The sequence below is a fragment of the Paramisgurnus dabryanus genome, chromosome 9 (assembly GCF_030506205.2).
Source record: "Paramisgurnus dabryanus chromosome 9, PD_genome_1.1, whole genome shotgun sequence".
Lineage (NCBI taxonomy): Eukaryota > Metazoa > Chordata > Actinopteri > Cypriniformes > Cobitidae > Paramisgurnus > Paramisgurnus dabryanus.
In genome coordinates, this window is record NC_133345.1 from 30,510,938 (window position 1) to 30,535,454 (window position 24,517).

The 24,517-nt window shown below is 38.1% G+C and overlaps 1 protein-coding gene across 3 annotated transcripts in view; it reads right to left on the reverse strand.

The window, feature by feature from the left end:
• Positions 1-24,517, reverse strand: part of LOC135773845 (protein unc-13 homolog C) — a 178,893-nt gene that overhangs the window by 64,881 nt on the left and 89,495 nt on the right. For all 3 annotated transcript variants that reach the window (XM_065283701.1, XM_065283702.1, XM_065283700.1), the window contains exons 16-18: positions 19,990-20,118; positions 8,476-8,609; positions 7,346-7,431 (exon numbers count right to left, since the gene is read on the reverse strand). In XM_065283701.1, coding sequence (XP_065139773.1) covers positions 7,346-7,431; positions 8,476-8,609; positions 19,990-20,118 — 349 coding nt within the window. The remainder of the gene's footprint in view (positions 1-7,345; positions 7,432-8,475; positions 8,610-19,989; positions 20,119-24,517) is intronic.

Below are 24,517 nucleotides of genomic sequence, written 5' to 3' on the forward strand. Positions count from 1 at the left end.
AGTTACCTCAAAATTGCAACAAGCCAACAATGCACCTGAACACACCTCGTTTTCAGACCAGAATGCCCATGGGCGCAAATACATTTGCTATTTAAACAATGTGGCGCTAAACGTGTAAATGATCATTGCGCCAGGTTGAAACTAGCAAAAGACACTTGTGTCGCACATTGCGCTGCACTGCGCAGGTTGTATGATAGGGCCCTTAATCTGAGCTGTTCAACCTTTCATCTTGATGTCTATTAAATTTACAGTATATCATAGAGAACTGAACAGCGTGAGAGAAGCAGCCAGTGAAGTTATGCATATATATACCATATGTGAATAAATCAACATAGCAATATATGTTAAACACCTGTCTTACGTTTTCATTGATAGACTTTCACGGGCTAATCTGTCTCATCACTGCGTGAAAGTATTTTACTCTGAATGTACATGCCTATATATACTGCATGTACTGTATATGCAGCAGACAAGAAATACCATAGGGTATACTTGAAGGAGGGACAGAAAACAATATCATAGAGATTACGGGGTGAAACTTTTGAACTGGGCAAAAGACAACCACCTAGCAACCATCCAAAATACCATAGCAACCATGCAGCAACCCAGTGAATACCACTCAGAGCACTTTAGCAATTGCATAGGAACCAGACAATTTAACATGTTGTTGTTGCCACAGTTTTCTGCATTTGCCTTGCCTTGATTTTACCACAGTTTCTCTAATTTGACCTTTCAATTACGGTAAAATACCACACAGCTTTAAAAAGTTATTACATTATTATACATCAGTTAAAAACAGCAGGCATCATGTTTATTTTTTAACGTTTGATGAAGATAATCAGGCACATACTGTATTATTATTCCAAGTTGATGCTATAGTTTGTGAATGTGAAGATTTACACTAAAATCTAATAAAAAAAACATTTCACTATCATCTGGCCGTTTCAGACCCTTCAGGACTAAAATGTTCAATTCTCAAACAAATATACATAAACTATTATATCTGTTCTTTGCAAGTATTTTATTGCTTCAGCAGCACTTTAATGGTTTACAATTAAAACTTGGCTGCTTATGGATTATGAGGTTATAAATAAGTTAAAACTTTAATAACTGTTATAATAAAGTTTATTTTTTAATACTGTATGTATGATGCTTCTGTTTGATCTGATTAAATTAACTGTGAGCTGTGAACACACAGTGGTAGTATATGAGTTTCCTCCGGTGTCGATCATTTCATTCACAGCATTTTAGTACCAATTTTTGTTCAATAATGTTGAAGAATGAGACTGAAATAACACAGTCTCACCCCATTTCGTCAATATTTGACGACACTTGACCATTCGTCATATGTTGACGTGAAGGGTATACCTTTCGCGTCATTTTTTGATGAACTGGGGACTTCAATACTATTACGTCCGTTGCATTCTCTTTCCTATTTTATTACCATTTGCGCGTCGGTTTAGGGTTAGATTACGCAAAATTAAACAGTGTACGCGAAATGAAACAGTTGTCACCTGGCGTTGGGGTTAGAGTTAGGTTTGGGTAGGGATGTCATTATGTAAATCTAACCCTAAACCGACGTGCAAATGGTAATAAAATAGGAAAGAGAATGCAACGGACGTAATAGTACTGAAGTCCCCAGTTCGTCAAAAAATGACGCGAAAGGTATACCCTTCACGTCAACATATGACGAATGGTCAAGTGTCGTCAAATATTGACGAAATGGGGTGAGACTGGGTTGACTGAAACTACAATTTCTCTGTAACATTTCTTAATAAAATTACTAAACTGCAGCAAATGTCACCGTTACACTGTAAAAAAAATCCGTAGAAATTGCAGCTGGGTGCCGGTAATTTACCGTAGATTTAAATTTATGTTATTTACTTGCAAAATTTTGTTCAAAGTTGAATGAACATTTAACATTTACAAGTCTTTGTCTTTACAGAGTAAAACTAAACAAACAGCATCAAGCTATTTTTTTTACAGTGTATATTCAACAGATAATGTTGATAGTTCACTACTCAAAATGATTTTAAAGCGGCTTATATTCCCAGTTGTGACGTATATCCGAGTGAAACAGCTTCTGAAATGAAAAAAGGTAGGGATGGACTTGAATTCACCAATCGAGAACTGATTGGATAGTTTGAAGTTGGGTCAACGATTAGTCACGACTAATCATTTGCAAAATAAAAGTTTTGTTTCCATAATATATGTGGGTGTACTGTGTCTAATAATTATGTTTAAATACACACCAGAAATGGGCACTCGAGTTGCATTTTTATGGACTTCAGACTCGAACTGAAATGACTTCAGACTTGACTCGACTCAACGTAAAAGACTTTTATATAGTCAAATCTGAAATTCTAATTTCATTAAGAAGGATTAGTAGAGGCATCAAGCACAAGTGATTTCAAGGTTAAGTAAATGTAAAGACGCGTTGACGCACGTCTGGAGGTCTCGTGGCGTGAATGAGGCGTTTAGCGCGGCAGCTACGATTTAAGGGAAACGCGCAAGTAAAAAAATCGGAGTGGCAGAATCCCCTCCCATGACGCGAATTTTTGTGTGAATGTCTCGATGACTAGAATTTCATGCACAAATGAAGCGAGTAAACTCAAAATGTTCAAGCGTCAAACTACGCGCGGTAGACGCGAATTTGATGCCTCAAACGCATCTGGTGTGAACCCACAGTTAGAAACTGCATTAACATGGCTTTGCAATTGTGTAACATAAATAAAAAATAGCTTTAATCTCAAAATAAAGTTTGACTAGTTTGAATTGAATAATAGTGTACTTTTACATGTGTTTATGTATATTATGTAGTGAACAGTTTTGTCTAAATAAAAAAGGGTATTTACAAAATTGTTTAATAAGCTTTTTCCCCCTCTGCAACGCATGAAATGACTCAAGACTCGCGCATACATATATTTAGGAAATATTTGCATATGTATATACATTTATGTATATGTTTTATACATAAATAAAAATATTTTACAAAAATACAAAAACTTGTAACCCGCGACTAATCATTAGGCAGCCCTAGCAAAAGTGTCTGCGTGCATGGATTTTATTTACTTTATTATCCATAGACTGGCATTAGCTTGGCACCTGGTTCCTATGGCAACCTAAAGCTGGAGTCTATCAGAGTGAACATAATGTTGAACACTTTATTCCCTGGACTGGCATAAATCAAACCACATGATTTATTAAGATTTATTTCAAACATAGCAATATCAACAGGTTCCTTTAAGGGTCAGGTTTAGGGGTGTGAGAGAAGTATTATCATTATCTAAGTATCAGACATTGTGTCTATAAGAGGATCTCACTAATATAGCTTTAAAAGTCTGTATGCGTGTTCATTAAATCCCTTTAGACCAGGGGTTTTCAAACTTTTTGTGTGTGTGGACCACTATTTGTAATCAAGAATTTTCGCAGACCACCTCATAATACTTATTATAAAATATGTTTACACAAAGTCCTGAATTAATCTGCACATCTAAATAGTCTTACTAGCACTAAACAAAAACTATAACTGGTCATCACATCAGTACAATAGGTTTCTTAACCTTATATCATAATTATTTATATACATATTCTTAGTGTTGGGAAAGTTCATTTTCTACATGAACTAGTTTAGTACACAGTTCACAAATTTTAAAATGAACTAGTTCAGTTCATAGTTCATATTTGAAAATGTTAAACTAGGTCACAGTTCCAAAAATGAACTAATTTATAGTTATTTTTTCCCATATTATTTTTTTTAAATGATTGCCATTATAGCCCATATAGAACCACCACAGACAGCAATTATTTGATCAGTTTTAACACTGAAGCTAAATGCATCAGATTTCATCTTCATGTCCAACTTTAAATCCTTATCCAACCAGGGTTTACATTAGCATTGACTGTCTTTTAATTTTTGTATTTGCTTACACATACCTTGAAAGGCTAGCTGGGTGGGGGTCGCACCCCGGGCGAGAAGCGCTGCGAGGCATTGCGTGTATGACAACTCGCAGGTATTGCACACCACACGTGCACGTTAAATAGCATGAGCTTATTCAAAGTATATTTCAAGATCCGGAATATGCGTTAGCAGCCTATGTTAATCGTTAACGATTTAGGACAAATATGATGTTATTTAATGTTAAACTATTTGAGTTGCGCAGCAGGAATTTCAGCAGCGTCTGTGTTGTTGTGATGACGCATGCAGCGTGACTGGTGAACACCGAGTGGTGGCGGTGTTGCCAGATTGGGTGTTTTTTCCGCTACACATTAAGGCCTGTTTACAGTGTGTTTTAGTCGGGTTTTCGCCTGGAAGAATATACAAATCTGGCACCCTATTGAACGACGTAAAACTGAGAGAGCGTGCCGTTCACAGGCACCAGAATGAATGACGTTCACAGTAACGTTTATTAGGCAGCAGTACACGTTCGCCCAAAATATGAACGAGTTTGTATATTAAAATATATTCTTATTTTGCCTTTTCACGGACCACCTGCAGTACCCTCACGGACCACTAGTGGTCCGCGGACCACAGTTTGGGAATGGCCGCTTTAGACGATCTGCTCTCAGACGTCTGTGTGTGTGTGTGTGTCTGAGAGAGAGAATAACCTTTCAATTCATTCAGCTTTTACTGTGGAAAACTTATGTGTGTGGCTTTTCAGTAGTCAGTCTGTGGTCAGGTTAACAACATTACTCTGTGTATTGTAGATGTTGATAGCAGGCCATCTGTGGTCATATTATGGGTCTAAAACCTGGAGACTATTAAAGAGAAGCAATGCTCTGCGGCACTAAACAACATCCACAAAAACAACAATCGAAACGTTCCCATCACCTCAATCACGAAACATACGCTATTACATGCGCAATGTTCCTTTAGCTCAATTGCAATCCATTAGCAGTGAAAGGTCAAGGGTTCGAGGAAACACACATACTGATAAAATGTATCTTGAACACAATTTAAGTCACCCTGGATAAAAGCATCTACATGATTAAACCATTTAAAACCTCAGGAGCTACCTAGAGTAAACTTAAATGAACCTACTCCCCAAACTGTTAATCCATCATGACAGCGATCTCTCCGGAAGAAAAACTGACCGCAGGAAATCACTGTTTAAACCAACAGCCACAATTACATCTCTTGTCAAACAGACAATGAATGTGGTCTGCCACTTTTTAATCAAGGGGCAACCTTCTCTTCTCTTTCGTAAATCCAACACTGAAGTGATTTAAAATGCAATTCACTGACTGGCCACTAGAGACAAGGGACAAGGCTCAAAAAGGGTCAATCCCATAGACCCCCAATACAATGCACAACTTTACAGCAAAAAAAATATGTTTACAGCCTGGTACAAAAAGTGGTTTTGGGACTATATAGCTAATTTTGCCCTTCATAACAACTATGAGAGGGTGAAGTTTTTAGTAGCTCATCCGTTGGAATTATATTAAAGGATTAGTCCATTTTCTTAAAAACAAAATCCAGATAATTTACTCACCACTATGTCATCCAAGACTGTTGATGTCTTTCTTTGTTCAGTTGAGAAGAAATTAAATTTTGTGAGGAAAACATTCCAGGATTTTTTTTCATTTTAATGGACTTTAATGGACCCCAACACTTAACAGTTTTAATGCAGTTTAAAATGGCAGTTTCTACACAGCTTCAAAGAACTCTAAACGATCCCAAACGAGGCATAGGGGTCTTTTCTAACAAAAAAATTTTGGCAAAAAAAAATTGCACTTTTAAACCACAACTTCTCGTCTTCCTCCGGAGGCTCCGGCTGTGTGACAAGCCAGCGCGACCTCACGTAATTGCGTAATGACGTCGAAAGGTCACGTGACCTCTTGACGTGATGACGTATTACGTGAGGTCGCACTGGCACGTCACAGGACCGGAGGTAGACGAGAAGTTGAGGTTAAAAATTGCATATTTTTATTTTTCTTGCCAAAAATGACAATCGTTTCGCTAGATAAGACCCTTATGCCTCGTTTGAGATTGTTTAGAGTCTTTTGAAACTGCAATTTTAAACTGCATTAAAACTGTTAAGTGATGGGCTCTATTAAAGTCCATTAAAATGAGAAAAATCCTGGAATGTTTTCATCAAAAAACATAATTTCTTCTCGACTGAACAAAGAAAGACATCAACATTTTGGATGACATGGTGGTAAGAAAATTATCTGGATTTTTTTTTAAAGAAAATTGACATCCTTTAACTTAAAGTTCTGCATAATTAAGGGTGTGACAGGTGGATTGCCGCTGCTGTTACTACAATTGAGCTAGGCAGGCGTGGTTTAAGCAACCAGGCACCTCCTATCCACCAACGTTCCGCCTCTTTGCCCATTTTTGGTTATCCAATTCTGTGTCTCAATCCGTTCCCTAGCTCCCGAGTTTGTGAGTCAGTATAGCTCACTTCACATTGGGACACTGTTCACGTATTTTCCTGTGACGTGGCTGCTTAAGCGCGTTGTGACAAATTACAGCTGTTCTTCATCAACAACCGGCAAAACCAAAATCTCTCTCTGACTTAATTTTTAAACATTTGTTAAAGTATATTATGAAAAATACTTTCATTATTCTCTTAAATATCCGTACATACATTTAGAGGAATATTACATTTAAATATTAAGTAGATTGTGGTGCGTTCCTGTCTAGCGAAGTGTGTTTATATCAAAATTGAAATAAACGTTTGTCTTTATAAAAGTTTGCATTTCATAAAGTTTATAGAGTTTGCTCTTGCGATTTTAGTTTGGAGAGCTTCAGAAAAGGTTGTTATTTTTGTGTAAGGGAACACAGGGACCATCAGTGCTCACTGGTTTTTGTGTTGCATGTTGGTAATTTTTAGGGAATGAAAATTCCAGTGCACTGGAAGGATTTTGCGATTGAGACAGCCCTTAAGATGGCAGACTCCCGATCAGTGCCCTAACTATTGAACAAGGGAGCTGATTAAGACACAGTCCAAGATTGACATGCGGTGACGTGCTGCTAAGATGGCGACATCCGGTTCCACCAACTTTGGGCTTCAAAAATGCTCTTCAAAAAACAAAGTCCATGTTTTATACAGTCTATGGTTTAAAAACATCAATGCATAAAATCCTCACACAAAAAATCCTTCTGCTCTCAGACAAGCTTTACAATAACAGACAAAACATCTGACACTTTCACTGAAAAGGTTTTAACGTAGTGACCACCGCATAAACATTAAAAACATGAGATCCAGAGAAAGAATTGTACCACTTTCTTATGATGTTAGTCAGTATAACTGTGATGTAATAACTAGGTTCGGGATTGGTTGATCTGTGACATCACACCAAACCTGCTGAGACGTTCAAAGATTAAGCAAGACCAACTCACCTTCCATTGCATACTTCATATCCATGGCAAAGAGGTTCCACATGATTTCAGCACTTATTTTACCCATATTCAGCTCTTGAGGGAACCTAAAATCAAATAAAACACACATTACAATCCTACAACATGAACTCTTTTTATGACCCTACAATTATTGTTTCTTTTTCTTTTTAACTGCACTTCAGATTAAACTAATTAAATAAAGTTATTGGACTTTCTGCTTCAAGGAAATTTGGTCTCCATCCATTGAACAAAACACAAAATATAAAACAAACATGCATGTGACAAATGTGCATTTAGCAGTCATGAACACATGCATCCATCACTATGAGAAATAAAGCATAAAATGTCAAGTGTCCCATCAGCGTATATTTGACCTTATTCACAAACTTGAGCACATTGTGTATACAGGCACCAATTCCACTGCACTACCCATCATGAGAGCTGTTTCTATGGTAACCAGTGCATCAGCTGCTGTACCGTATCACTGAGTGAATTGATCGCTTTTCTGCTCAGCACTGCTCAAAAACAATCTCCAATCTATTTAGACCAGGATCAGCTCGGTTTAGGCTCAGCTTAAATGCTTTGGGATGGACAGAAAATGCATGCACACACATACACGCACACACGTACGCACACATGCACGCACACACACCTTTCTCTCCTCTAAATCAAAGAAGAGTAAAAGTGAGAAACTAAAAGATTGTGAAAGAAATACAGTTCTTCTTTTTGTTGGTCTTTCAAATTAAATATTCAGATTAAATATTCAGTACCTCCGTCTGACAGTGATTTTCTGCTGGAGAAACGACAAACAATGCTGCTCTTCAAACACACGCACACAAACTTTCACAAACAGTATTGCACAATGAAGCACAAGATGAATCAAAGAAATCTGTCACCAAAACAGGCATTTGAGATATTAACAAGTCCTCATTAAAATCTAAAACAAACCACAAGCATGCAGTATTCATGGGTTTGATGCACTTGTTAGTAATGGATGTGAGTGTAGTGATTGGTATGTGTAAAGTAATGGTCATTTATGGGTTTGTGTTTGTCTGTATAATGCACTTGTTAGTAATGGGTTGTGGGTGTATGTAACACCCTGGGGTTAATGATGGGCGTGTGTTACATACTGGTTAATGATGGGTGTGTAAGCTGTTCTGTCTTCATCGATTACAGACACCATCAAAGTGATGAGTTTGGGCCAGAAATCCAGGTTCTTAATAGACGGACCCTGTTCCTCCCGTGGTAAATCCTGCTTCTTTGCCTGCAGAAAGTAAAACGTAGACTGATTAGTTTAAGATAAATGACACAATTTGTCCCTTTCCTTTCTTTAACCGACAATGTTTTGTAAAGTTTAAATAATTTAGTCAGAGTAAACAATAAAAAGAAAGTTATTTTAAAATTATTAAAATAATTTACACAGAGTTCAGTTCTTAAGATATACTGTCTCTCTTACTAAGCTTATCATTGTCTTTATTTATTATGTCTGTGTACAGCAGTCCTGCAAAGTAAAGATTTAACCTTGAAAAAAAATAATGCACAACATTCAACATTGACTCTCTTGCCAAACTACTCAGTAAAGAATATTTGTTCATCACAAATCTAAGTGGCAAAAGCAACACTCACCCCCCGGTAATCCCATAATGCCTTTCTGTCTAAGATCAGACTAAGCGTATTTGATGGACAATTGGGCTTCGTGCCAGTCTATTTCTGGCATCACTCCGGGCTGTATTCCACAGCAGAATGATTCTCATTGAAACTCATAAACTTGTCAGGCCCAATGGGACTTTGTCTCTAGAGTTACAGACCTACATTTTAAAGATCATGTAGAAAAAACAAAAACTGTGGCGTGCTGCTGTCCATGGTGCTGAAAGACTTACTGCAGTCTGATTGGTTGCTTTAGCGTTTCAAATGTGATCCTGCCTGTCAAAATGCTAAAGTCTTTTTTTGTAATTTTTTAAATATTTAATCATCCTACTATGGATGTTCATATTGACCGGTTAACCATTAACCGAAGGTAAAAATTTATGACAGATTAATATTATCAAATAAAAGAAAAAATACGCATGTCAACACGTGCCTACAAACGCGAGTTATTTTTGCCCTGACGGTCCGGTGAATTAATAATTTGTATGAGAAATCATTTGTAGGCAATGTGTCTGTGCTTGGGTTTGGAAGCTGCATGGAGACGCTGCATTGCAAGCTTAATATTGCATTTATATACTGTATTTGATTAATTATCATATGGTTTCTTTACTAAGTGTTTTAACTGTAATGCATATCTTAAAGTTCAATATTATGTGTCTTCTTCTGTCACCTGAATAAAACAGTTTTGCTATTAAGTTTCGGTTCATCAAAAAGACAGTGCATTGCTCCTTTAAAGTAAGTTCATTGCAAGTGCATCAAAACGTTTCCAAAAAAAGTGCAGTTGCATTGAAACAAAAATAACTTGCTCAGGAGCAAACAAAGCAAACATGATTGCTAATTGGTGGAAACTAAAAGGTTAAAAAAACAAAAACCAGACAACTGGTCAGCTTGAATGAGCAAATGTGACAGACGCATAATTAGTAGCTGTTGCTATGGAAAGCATTGAGTCTAAATACTAAAAGGTGTTAAAAAAAATAGAAAAATGTGTGCGTTGCAAGCTTGCAATGAAATTATAAGAATGGGAATTGGGGGTTTGGAGAGGCAATTCAGCTGTTACGTTTTTTTTGGTGATTATGAGGCTGAGCCAGTATTTTATTAATTGCTGTCTTATACAATTGTTTAATAAAACAAATTAGTTTACATATCTCGCTAATGCATCCATTATTCCATCAGGAAAAATCACCACAGCGTGTATGCGCAAGATGACGCGGTCCGTCTCAGTCTTGTGCGCATCCGGACAGACCTTCGCTGATCGCCTCTGTCCTAGACCAGGGGCGTTGCTAGACATAAAGCTCTACTGGGGCACAGGCCCCCCATTTTTTGCTGACTTTTTTTGAAAGCCTGCTGTGCAAGAAGTGTGCAACACTTCTATATAATGTCCTTAATTGCTTAACCCATTATTCTACAGTGCAACAGTTACTGCAAAAGATATATACAACTGTAATCTTCATCATACCTAACATTATTAACATGTTTGGAGGCATAAATAATGACAGCAGAGAAATATTTTGTACATTATACAATGATAGCAATGATTAATAACTTATTTTTACAAGAATATTTTAAGAAAACAGTCATTTTATGCCTGCTATACTAAATAATCTCAGTTACTGCTGTTTAGTGAACTAAATATTAATTTCATATCTGAAAATACAGAACAGTATAACACATACATCTGTTGATTTTCTCAGCAACAATGCAATTCTATAGACTTGACAAGAGGTTTTCCTGAGATATTATCTCTAATGTTTGAGACCTGACAGGATGAGGATGTAGTTTCTCTTAAATCCCTTAAACTCATCATCTCTCCTTTCTGCTTCTCTTTCCCTGCTTTGCACAAAACATTTCTGATGTCCATCTACAGAAGCCAATAATGATCGAGTCAAAATAAGATTAGCATTATTATTTAGAAACGTACTTTAGTCTCGTCATGTTTTCATAAGCTAACTCACTCGTGTGGCGTCACCTTTTGAATGCGGTTGTGCGCTAATGACGCAAAGACGCGCGCAGACATGGATACGTGCGTGCACGCGTCAATGCGACTGCTTTTTCGCTTTTACAAACGTAAATTGGGTAACTGCATTGCATATAGATCCGTTTTTGCCGCGATTGTCTTTGTAAAGGATTGCACTAGTTAACTGATACAATTTAAACTTGAGATTTACACCGGGGCACAAAAGATTTACACTGGGGCACGTGCCCCAGTAAAAGGGGTCTAGCGACGCCCCTGTCCTAGACCCTAACCATCTCTCTTTTTGCTCAAACAGAGAAAGACGACGCAAAAGCTTAAACTTTTTAAAATGTGTCCTGCTTTAGAAATGGCCACATAAAAAAAGAGACTATCCGCCCTTTTTAGATATTAATCCTCTGGACTAATCGCATGCTCTTTAATAATGTAATGTTGCGTGAAAAATTGATAATGTATGAATCCTGGTTCTCTTGTTGATCTTTTGTTGCTGTTGCATTTTCAAATTAATTAAATGTTTGTATTGTTCTTACCAGGTCACAGACAACCATTAACTGTATTTTTACTCAATGACAATTTAATTTAAAATCTTGTCAGTTTCTGGTTAATGTTCAGTTAACAAGCTGCAGGTGTCGGTCGGGAAAATTTGCTGATATGAACATTGGTATTCGGACGTAATGGCCAGAATGCCGCTCTAGTCCTGACTCCCAGAAAAAAAAGCCAATCGCCAACCATAAACCCTTTGGGAAAGGGACTTTGCACATAATCGACAAGTCTTGTTTGTCTTGTTCTAACAAGACCTGGAGGCATTGCAAATATAGCAGCGGAGTGACAAGACTTCTCTAAAAGGACTTTTAAACTGAAGCCAAAACGTCATTTACTCATTTTAAATTTGTTTTGATAATTGTTCTGAATATGAACAAAATTCCTTCACAAAAATGCAATTATTTCAGCTTTTTCTAAAAAACTTTATTTAAAAAAAATATTTATATATATATATATATACCTGTATTTAAGATACGATGAAAAATTTTTTTTCCCGTTTTGTTTGTCGGAAAGAAGAGAGTCTGTTGTTCCATTTGATATATTTGTATGTTTATATGTTTTTAGAAGCAAATTTTTCTGGAAGGCATTTTGTTAAACTTTTGCAAAAATCACAAAAAATGCTGGTGGGGAATGAGTTAAAAGACATAAATGGTAGAAGAAAGTCTTTGTGTTGAGATTGAATGTAGGAAACTATTAAACAAGAGACCTACAGACAATTTTAAAAATGAAGATTTCTGTGTTTCTGAACATACAGCTTTTCTGACTGACTTTCACTGCAATTCATGCTGAAGTCTGTGTTGAAAATGTAGGAGTCAGAAATGCAGGCTGATGTTGAGTAATACGTGCTGAATTAGATTATATGAACACCATTCAGCTCTGCTTACTGGAAGCATAGAAACGCTTGTCCTCTATTCCCAGTAATGGACAGAATCATGATACATTTCATTACAGTATATAGAAAAAATAAGGAGTTATGTCATTTTTTCTGTGTAACACTATATACCACACACAGAAGGTCTTATTTTAAAAATGTAGTCTGGATGGATTATAACAGGACCTCTGGGATTTTATATAATGTGGCTCCAAATGATCTTTAGGCATTTCTCACTTCGTTTTATATGTCACATTTAAAAAAAAACATATGAATGTCACATGCACATATGTGCCATGATATGGTATAGCCCTGAGTGCTTTTATATATAAAGGATAGAATTTTTTGTGTGAATTATATTGTTTAAATTATATTTTTCCATATATATGACAATATATTTCAATCGAGGTATAATTGTAGTAATAGCCAACAATGCATTGTATGGGTCAAAATTGTCATTTTTTTTATTGCCAGAAATCAATTAAAGATCATGTTTCATGACAATATTTAGTACATTTTCTTCCATAAATATATTATTATTTTTTATTATTAGTAATATATGTTGCTAAGGACTTCATTTGGACAACTTTAAAGGCGATTTGATCAATATTTAGATTTTTTTGCACCCGTATGGTGCATTCACACCAGACGCGGAAGAGGCGGCAATCCTGAGTGATTTACGTTAAGTCAATGCAAAGACCCGAATAGGTATCCTGGAAGGCCCAGCGTGTTGCCGCGTGATCCGCGCGAGTTAATAAAAATCTGAACTTTGGCGGATTTTCGTGCCGCGTTAACCAATCAGGAGCTTGCTCTAGCAGTGACGTGATTAAAGGAAGCAAGCGGATGCAGAAAAACAAAACAACAACGGACGACAATCATCATTACTACACGAGACATCTTTGTACTTTTAAAGGAATTAAAAGGATCTTGTTTGGAAGAGTGAGGCGGTCGAACAATCTGGTAAGTTTCCTCATTTGAGCCATATAAGCCCCTCCCATGATGTGAATTTACGCATTGAATGTCTCGAATGACTAGAATTTCACACTCGAAAGAAGCGAGTTAACTCAAGATGTTTGAGCGTCCAACTACACGTGAATAGCCCGTTTTTGCCGCCTCTTCCGTGTCTGGTGTGACTGCACAGTTAGATTCCAGATTTTCTAATATTTGTATCTCGGCCAATCCTAACAAACCATACGTCAGTGGAAAGGTTGTTTTAGTGCAGTAATAGTAACTGTATCCCTGTGAAGATCATAGGTGATTACCTCAAAAAATCAATAACTATTGACAAATCACAATCCATTTTGATGATTATTATTAAACGCATTCATTTATCTTCTCTATGTGTGTGTCTACATGTTGACAGCACCAGCTTCTATCTATCATCACACAGAGACACGAGTGAGATCATCATTGTGAGACAAAGCACCTTAACATACATGCACAGTGTACACAAACATGACACAATGTCTTCACACGGGCAAAGTGTTTTTCTTACACACATCACAGTCATAAACAGACACAACAGATGCAGCAGAGTCATTCCTCTCAGATGTGAGATCAGACACTAGATGGGTTTTCCTCAGGCTTTGTGTGTGAAGGCGTTTCAGCTGTTTTAAGAAAACAAAGCTTGTGCATTAAAAACTTGACACTAAATCTCTTGTGCTGGTTGATTGTGTCTGTGTGTGTGCCTTAATATATACATTTTGATTTAAAGATGTTTTCTCACTAGAGAAAATGAGAGAGAGAGAGAAGATTAAAATTGAATTGGGAAGACATCGGTCAACTGTTTAAAAACAGCTGATGATCAAAGCAGACTATATCTTGGCAATCAAAAGGGGCAGAAAACACAGCAAAACTCATAGTGTGTGTGTTATTGAATTGGATGACAATGACAAGAATTGAAGTTTGTATGGTCTGCACTTCTAGGATTTAATGAAAAAAAAAGTAAAACAAAGAGTAAAAAGCAAACTATTAAAGGGGACGTATCATAAAAATCTGAGTTTTTCCATGTTTGAGTGCTATATTTGGGTCCCCAGTGAACCATTCTCTTCAAGCATGTGAAAAAATAGGTCATTGAAATTTTGGCTCCCCTTGTGATGTCAGAAGGGGATAATACTGCCCCTTAATCTGCACTATCCAACCACAGCACTGCCATTTAGTGCAGAGATCAGCTCATTTGCATTTAAAAGAACACATTCAAAAATTGCACATTTTTGCTCACACCTACAGTACAAAGTGTACATTTTAACAAGTTATAATAAATTATCTATGGGGCATTTTGAGCTAAAACTTCACATATGTACTCTGGGGACACCAAGGGCCCTATAGACCCCTTCAAGGTTTGTAAACATTGAATGACTATCGGGAGCGCGCGCAGCATGGGGTCAAACTGTTCATACAAGCGAGGCTTTAAAATTTAATCTAACAGGGCTGAAAAATTATGACTTACCTCAAATGAAGTGAGCACTACAATCACAAGCCTTTTTGATATTTGTATTGTTCCAGTCTGCACGTTAATAGCTTGCAGCCGCAGATGTTGTATTTTTTTGTTTTTGAGATTCTGCATGAATCGCGAAAACTTAACGGAAGACCTGGTGCGATTTTCAGAGCCCACGACGTAAGTAGGCAATTATACGATACCGAATAACACGCAACTCAATCTGCTGTAATTACTTTTCTGACCCCGACATGCGCAGTGGGAACCGCCTGTGACGTGAACCGTGAAGGGGTCTATTTTAACGATGTGAAACGCAAGTGCGAACCGCAACGCGCAAGTGAGTTTGTGGGCGGATCTTGGGCGCTGTTGCTATTTCCCGGCGTGAGAAATAACTCTTGCGCCGGGCGCAAATCAATAAGGGGTTGGTCTGAAGTAGGTTCATTATTCATAGGTGTGGTTTGGGCGTAACGTCAAATAAACCAATCAGAACGTCATCCAACATTCCCTTTAAACGCAAGTGCGCAAGTACCATGGCGGGTTGCTATTATTATGACGGATTTACCAGGCGCACGCCAGGAGCGGTTCACAGCCGAGGAGACCGACGTTCTTGTAAGAGCAGTCAAAGACAGAGAAGTTGTTTTGTATGGGGATGGGAGAAACCCGCCCAAATCAGCGTCGGTTAAACAGGCGTGGGAGGAAATAGCCACAGTCTCATCAGCTGACATCCCCATCGTTGCGCAAAACGCTACAATGATGTCTGGAGACGGGGGAATCCCAAGCTTGCCAGCATAAATCGGGCACGCCGTGTAACGGGAGGTGGATCTGCCTCAGGACCTGACGCCAGCAGAGGACATCACTGCGTCCACCCTCACCGCTGAAAGGGTTTGGGGGCTTTGAAATCGGACCCAAGAAACGCAAGCAAGGTCCAACCCCAAAGTACTCTTACAAATCAAGTTCATATACATTAAGATTTCTTATGAAAACATTTTTATTATTATTTACATAAAATAAACGTAATACAGCCACACAACAAACTTATGAAAATATTTTAATCGTTATTTGCATGATAATTTTTTAACGCAGCCACACAATAAATAAAAACTATCACCACAATGCTCACCACAATGATTCCCCTTATCTCGTGTATTAATATTTTTATGTGTAACAATTGACTGACAAAGTCAATTGTGCTGGGTGCAAGATAGGGCCCCAAATATTTATTTTACATCAGTCTTATGAAATGTCCCCTTTAATATCAATTGGTATCGGTAGGCGACATTCCAAGTAATTGAATATCAGCACAGAAATTTTGTATTGGTGCATCCCTAAATAATGAGGGTTAACCAGATACTAAATAAGAAAAAATATGGAGCAGATTTGTCTATGTGTTTTTTTAAATCCCTTGAGAAAAAGCCATTTGACACAAACATGAATGTTTCTGACATAGAGTAAAACTAGATAGCTTAGCTTAAAAATTAATGTGGATATCGGCGTTCAAACCTTTAAATCTCAAACTCTGCTTAGATTTGCCAGAAAAGCAAATCCTCAAGAAGAACCACGCTCAATCTCTAGGGTCTGTATCTCAGAAGAAAACCCTCAAATCAATTCTCTTCTTCTGTGTTTCTTTGTTCTTCTTGAATCCTCCACCTTCTCTGTCTCTCAGGATCTAACAGGATTTGGTTGTGTCTGACCCCCCTTAAGACGTGATTATATAACACTCCCTCCTTTTGGGCTTCAGATTATTATATATATAATATATATTATTATATTATATATTATTATATATATACATAAGGGAAGGAACATGAATTCCCCCACTCTTTTCCCACAAATAAAGCCCTATTTTCCCTACACAGGCATTTGCCTCATTTAAAGAAAATGATAAAATGCCTTTGATTCAAAGTCACTAAAAATAATCTCTCCTGCACTGAGATCAGACTCTCTCTTCTCTGACCAGGGCTGTATGAGACCTCTGAGCAGTTATATAGGGGCTGATGGTGCTTCTCTGTCTGACGTTGATGGGTATCAGAGCGATGCTTAAAGGTCTGACTGCAAGCTTAATGAAGCAAGAAACACAAAATCATTTCTTTTCTTCAGGACAGAGGTCACTCATAAAGGGTGAATCTCCAAAAATATGTCTAGATAATGTTTAACTAAATGCAGTTACACTACTAACTAAACTGCATTGCTCAGTATTATGCCAATAGCAAAACCTTGTGTTGCTTCTTTAGCATCAGACAGCTTTGTGATTAATACTGTATTATGATAAAATGCTAAAATTGCCGTCTCTTATTTTTGCATGAATACTCTTCTCTCTTTTATATGAGGCATTAGCAGTGGCGGCCGGTGACTTCTTTTTTCGAGGGTACTTGATGCTAAGTTTGTCACAACATGTATGAAGCCCATCATGTGTGTGGTTCCTTTTTTCGGAATATGTGTTTTGCGCGTCGAGAGACCTATGTGCATCACGTGTCTTGTCAAAATAAGTGCCTGCTGCAGATGTCTCTAAAGGGTTTATGATAAAAGAGACGCTCACGTTTGCCAGATACTCGCATAATCAGAGTTTAATGTTAAGAGAGTGTCTTGCGTGTATTTTGTGAATGTGAACGTCTCTTTTATAATAAACAGTTTTGATGCGTGTGCAGCAGGCACTTATTTTGACAATACTCGTGATGCACATGGTTAACATGACGCAACAAACAAATATTTTGAAATTGCAAGCAACACACATGACACTCCGAACACATATTTTGAATTTGCGCCCCTCAGATGAGCAGTCACGAGCCGCCACTGGGCATTAGAAAAGTCTAGATTCAATTGAACATTTCATGTTAAAAAAGTGGGTGGCATTTTAGTATTTTAGTTCTTCAGAAACAATTCCATTTCTGTTTCTCGTAGCAAACTTTTGCTGTTCATCACTCTTTTTAAACCATTTTTTAAAGAGAGCTTCACTTTAGGTAATTCAACATGTAACTTGTAGCTTTGCAAACTTCAGTTCACCAGCGCTGGAGTGGACATTGACCCTCTCATGAGAACATCGCTTTGATCTGATCTCCACAGTCAGACATGACAAAAAGATTTCTCAAGGCCCGTCCACATCATACATTACACACACACGCACACACACACACACACACACATCACACATAAATGGGCTGTGATGCTTTGACGCCTGAGATCACAGAGAATTGCTTTAAGGAGTGCATTACGCTTGGCGAACATTGTCCCTCGCTGTGCTTCCTCCTCTTTATTACTACAGTATATGCCCTAAAAAGATCCAGTCAAATTATTTCCTGTGTCAGCATTTTTAAACTGCAAAGTTGACTAGATTTTATGATAAATATCAAAATAATGACCGCATAGGACTAGATGTCCCAAGAATATTGATATATTTAAGTCTTCCGCAATATCTAAACAATTAAATGGGAACACATTACAAAAACACTTTAACTGAATCCACAGACGTAACATTAAAATAAAGTGGTAGTTGAAAAATTGTTGGCGCGCCTGGTGCATGGTCCAACAGGGTTGTATCTATTCTCTTAATTATTCTCTCATGGTTGTGTTTTGGGCATAACGTGCAATAAACCAATCAGAGCCTCACATTCCTTTTAAAAGCGGGTTGCGCTTGAATGGTGGATTCGTTATTTACATGGCGTAAGACTTGACTGAAGCAAGGACTGAACGATTCTCCAAAAAAAAAAAAAAAAGAGATCATTATGTACATGCAATGACTATCCATTATGACATGTAGACATTTGTAATCTTTTCATTTTTTAATATTTGGCATGTTTTTATGCTGCTGTGTGTGTAGAACGCGCATTGTACACCCACCTTTAGGAGCATATTACTAATGCAGCCTTTAAATAAAAAATAAAAAAATACTGCAGCATTGACTTTAGGTGGGGTTTTATTTGGTCAATGGGCAATCATTTTCAGTTGCCTCAAAATAGCAATGCACCAACAAATGCGACCAAACACACCTCTTACGACCAGAACGCCCATGGGCAAACAGATGGGAAAAAGTGCATTTGGTATTTAAACAACGTGGCGCTGGAAGTGAAAATGATAACTGCGTTGTGCTAAAACTAGCAAAGACACTTGCATCACCCCTGGTGTTGCATATGCCGGGTGTATGATGGGTCCCAGAGACTCGTTCGAGCGCTCCCAGACCTTGAGAGACTCACATATGAATGTCTTTCATATGATCTTTTTCCTACTTAGCCCCTAAGCTCTGGAATGATTTGCCAACTGATGTCCGAGAATCAGACACATCGATCTCTTTAATCTAAACTTAAGACATTTCTCTTTAACAAAGCATTCACATCATTTGTCTAGTAAATGTACTTTTCTCGCAATAGTTAGCTTTTCAAGAACAAAGCATTCACATAACTCATCTGGGTAATATACTTATGCCGCAATAATTAGCCTGTCTGGAACCGAGCAGATTTTAAAACACAATACTGTATGACGCTTGCATAACATGCGAATGGCCCCTACGCTGATACGATTTTGTTTCTCTCAGACCCAGTTTCGAATGCCGTGAAGGTCATCACACCACAGATCAACTGGCCTTCCTTCAATGTGCTGATGTCTGACCAAGGACCACTGGTTGCCCCCGTTTAATCTACTCATTCGTGCTGGGGTTTTTTCAACCCCTGGGGAGTCAGCTGAAATTGGCTTAACTTAGCACCCTATGCATTACATTATTACTACGCTCGCTAGTATGGTTTAATCTTAGCAGCTGCATTCTGCTGCTTATGTTGTCCATCGATTTTCTGTGTTTTCTCCTGCATCTTTTAATGTAAAGCTATTTTGAAACAATTAAACAATTGTGAAAAGCGCTATATAAATAAAATTGTATTGAACTAATTAATTAATGTTCATTCTCAATGTTCATGCCAATGATAAGTGACCGCGATCAATTTAAAGTTAAAGTGCTTTGGTCGTTTTAGTTTATTTGTTAAGCATAAAACAGATCTGTGGTCCAGAAATTTGGTAATACAAATTAGCCACCTCATAATATACTGTATATATGAATTGTCATGAGATTGTGTTGGCACCGCTTATACACGCACACACACACACACAGAAAGCAAAATCCTAAATAACAGCATTTTGACACAGAATGTATTTTTTAGCAACATGTTGACCTGTGATTGTCTCTTTGCTCTCACCTGATCCAGTAGCTGGTTGTAGAGTTCATGACAGTTGTCAAAAATGTACTTGTATGTTGAATCCAGACATGCTTTAACACAATCCTTAACTACTGCACTGGCCCTGGGAGGATTCTGCAACTCTTGTACCTACAACACAAAATGACTCAGATAAAACAAACGCAAGCACACAAACAGACTTATGCAAGCTCTAATTGAGTGACATATTTTTGCAGGCCAACCCGGTAGTGGGACACTCGGGTTCCCTCGCCAAAAAGCCCATTATTTTTTCCCATAGACATTTGGTTTATTACAAAAAATAAGCTCTGTGTTTAACAAAAGTTTATGACACTTTTGACAACTTTGAAGTCTAAATGTGTTTACTAGAAATTAAAAGCTAACCTTAGGCTACAAGCGAAGTTTTGGACAGCTTTTTAAAACTTTATTAAACACATTTAAAAACATTTTCCCTGATAAGGAAATACTCGAGGATGAAGGTTTGCTGAGAATTGTGCCCATGTTGATCTTCATGCGTGATGGTATTTAAAGTCGCCATGAAATGGAAGTAGCGATTGTCTTATTTTTCCTGTGGTGACATATATCTGAGTGAAACGGCCTCTGAAATGAAATAAGACGGGATTGGACTTGAATTATTCCGTTGAGAACTGATTGGATTTTTTGAAGTAAGGTCATGTTGCTATTTGCTAATCGCTGCAATCTTCTCCGGGACCCCGCCCACCTGCCATACTATATGATCGGAAGTAAAGAAAGATCGTTTCGAGGAGGGGGGGATCGTTTCGATTTGCGTTTTTGATTAAAGATTATGAGGTCACATAAATTAAAAAAATATAATGAAGCTCATAGATAATCATTTGTAAAAAAATACCACAATATTCCAAAACAAATTAAAGTTTTTCATTTTAATTTAATTGTAACTTTAAAGTCCCAGACAAAGTTTGTAGCCCCATTGCAACTTGTTAGCAACCGCCCATTTAAAAATATGTTACAGATTTAAAAAGTCACAAGTGGGGTATTACTGGTGTGTTTTACTGTATGTCTTTTACTACAAAATGAAAATATAATAGCCTATTGTTAACTTAAGATCTAATTTAAGGAGTTTACCCCAAACCCCTTTCAAAAACCCACTTAGGGATGATGGAACCTTAAAATGCTACAGTGATGTTGTTAGAAAGTAGGTCTATAGTACATGTAAAGTTATTGAAATGAGATCTATTTATTTATGTCCTTCTTTGTGTCGTATGCAACTAACTTTATGTCCCATTCCTCTGAGCGTTGTGTGTTATAGAGCATGGGAATAAGGGGGACACTCTTTCATTACCCATAATGCATTGTGACAGCTGGAGCTTTAATACTCTGCCTGCCAGGCTCTCTCTGTGGGTGGGGCTTCCGCTACCTCTTAAGATGTACTTCACTGATTTGCCTGCTTAGCTGTCACTCATTAAAGCGACAGAGCTCCTTTTGATAATAAACTGACAGAGCTGTGCGTGTTTCATGCAATCATTTCCTAACGCGCCTCGGTCTACTTCGCAACGCTCATACACTCTTAAATGCTTACAGTTCAGAAGCAATCCAATCTGTATGTGGGTCAAAAACAAAAAAGACATCTAGCCCTGGGATGATAAAAGACAAATATTTTTAAATATAATTATACAGTATTCATGTGCCTGAGTCTTAGAAATGTAATGCTATAGTCTTTAAAAACTGTGCTTTAATTTTCATTTTTAATTGACACACATTGTTAGAATAAAATATCTCCCTTACATCTTGAATGTGTGTAAGCGTACATCCTAATTGTTACTTCAAGTTGAGACATTTAGTAATACTAGTTTTACTAAAAGAATCACTGCATCAGAAATATATATATATATATATTTTGTGAGACGCAATCTGACAGCTTAAGCTAACTTTATCCATGTTATAAAACAATATTATCTTATTTGTACAGTGTTGTAGTCGAGTCCAACTCGAGTCAGAGTCAAGACCAAGACCAGATAAAGCTGGATGTGGACTCTGTCTAAACTCGGACTCGACACTTGGTCTCTGGTCTTGACTTGGACTGGACACTTGATCTGTAGTACTGGTCTTGACTCGACCCTCAATCTCTGGTCTTGACTCAGACTCGATCTCTTGGTCTTGACTCGGACTTGACACTCAATCTCTGGTCTTGAATCAGACTCGACACTCAATATCTGGTCTTGGTCTCGACTCGGACTCAATCTGTGGTCTTGACTCAGACTCGACACTTGATCTCTGGTCTTGGTCTTGAGACTCGACACTTGATCTTTGGTCTTGACTCTGACTCGATACTCAATCTCTGGTCTATGTCTTGACTCGGACTCGACACTCGATCTCTGGTCTTGACTCAGACTCGACACTCGATCTCTGGTCTATGTCTTGACTTGGACTCGACACTCGATCTCTGGTCTTGACTCGGACTCGACACTCAATATCTGGTCTTGGTCTCGACTCGGACTCAATCTGTGGTCTTGACTCAGACTCGACACTTGATCTCTGGTCTTGGTCTTGAGACTCGACACTCGATCTTTGGTCTTGACTCTGACTCGATACTCAATCTCTGGTCTATGTCTTGACTCGGACTCGACACTCGATCTCTGGTCTTGACTCGGACTCGACACTCGATCTCTGGTCTATGTCTTGACTTGGACTCGACACTCGATCTCTGGTCTTGACTCGGACTCGACACTCGATCTCTGGTCTATGTCTTGACTCGGACTCGACACTCAATCTCTGGTCTTGACTCGGACTCAACACTCGATCTCTGGTCTATGTCTTGACTTGGACTCGACACTCGATCTCTGGTCTTGACTCGGACTCGACACTCGATCTCTGGTCTATGTCTTGACTCGGACTCGACACTCAATCTCTGGTCTTGACTCGGACTCAACACTCGATCTCTGGTCTATGTCTTGACTCGGAATCGACACTCGATCTATGCTCTTGACTCGGACTCTGCACTCAATCTCTGGTCTTGGTCTTGACTCGGACTCGACACTTGATCTCTGGTCTTGGCATAGACTCGACACGATCTCTGGTCTTGACTCTGACTCAATGTCTGGATTTGACTCGGACTCGACACATCAATCTATGCTCTTGACTCGGACTCTGCACTCAATCTCTGATCTGTCTTGACTCGGACTCAACACTCGATCTCTAGTCTTGACTCGGACTCGACACTCGATCTCTGCTCTTGACTTGGACTTGACACTCAATTTCTGGTCTTGACTCAGACTCGACACTCAATCTCTGGTCCTGATCTTGAATCAGACTCAACACTTGATCTCTGGTCTTGGTCTTGGCATGGACTCGACACGATCTCTGGTCTTGACTCTGACTCAATGTCTGGACTTGACTCGGACTCAACACTTGATCTCTTGTCTTGGTCTTGGCATGGACTCGACACAATCTCTGGTCTATGTCTTGACTCGGACTCAACACTCGATCTCTAGTCTTGACTCGGACTTGACACTCAATCTCTGCTCTCGAGTGGACTCGACACTTGATCTCTAGTCTTGACTAGGACTTGACACTCGATCTCTGGTCTTGACTTGGACTCGACACTCAATCTCTGGTCCTGATCTTGAATCAGATTCAACACTTGATCTCTGGTCTTGGTGTTGGCATGGACTCGACACGATCTCTGGTCTTGACTCTGACTCAATGTCTGGACTTGACTCGGACTCGACACTCAATCTCTGGTCTTGGCTCGAACTCGATCTCTGGTCTTGGCCTTGAATCGGACTCGACACTCAATCTCAGGTCTTGGTTCTTGACTCGGATTCAACAACACTGGATTTGCATAAACTGTACTGTTTGAGCTTCTACAACAACTTTTACATTTCTATTATAAACACAATAATTTTATTCTATTAACATTTCAAATAAAAAATAATAACTTAACATGACGTACAGTATATATTCCTCATGTGTTGCTTTGAATAAAAACCTGGTAAATGAATAAATGTAAATGTCCAGATGTAAAGCTTTCTAAATCTTTAACATCTTCAACTTCAATGTTTAAGTTAAACTACTACGGTATATATTATCTATCTGCTAATCTGGCAAAACCCCTTCAACACACGTCTCTGCATGCACTGACTGTGACAAAATTGAAGGGCAAATGTCTGGATGAGAGAAAATAAAGTAATAGCCTGGGAGGAGAGAGAGCAAAAAAAAAATCAATCTTAGTTATTTCTCTGTATTGGATATGAAGGCTTTTTTTACAACATATATTGACCTGCAATTGCAATAACTTGTCATTTATTAAAATGCGATCTTAACTGCACAACAGAGAATTCACCTCTGTATAATGATGAGCAATCGCATCTTCATCATGTCATCAACAGATGCACCTTCATGATTTCCTATTGTGTTTTCTCGTGTGATTCACCAAACACATTTACTCTGTTTACTCGCAGTTGGAAAATATATTCACAGTAATCTTAAAGACCCGTATCCTCCCTCATACAATGTCATAGAAAATTTGATTGCTATAGAAGCCCAAAACAAA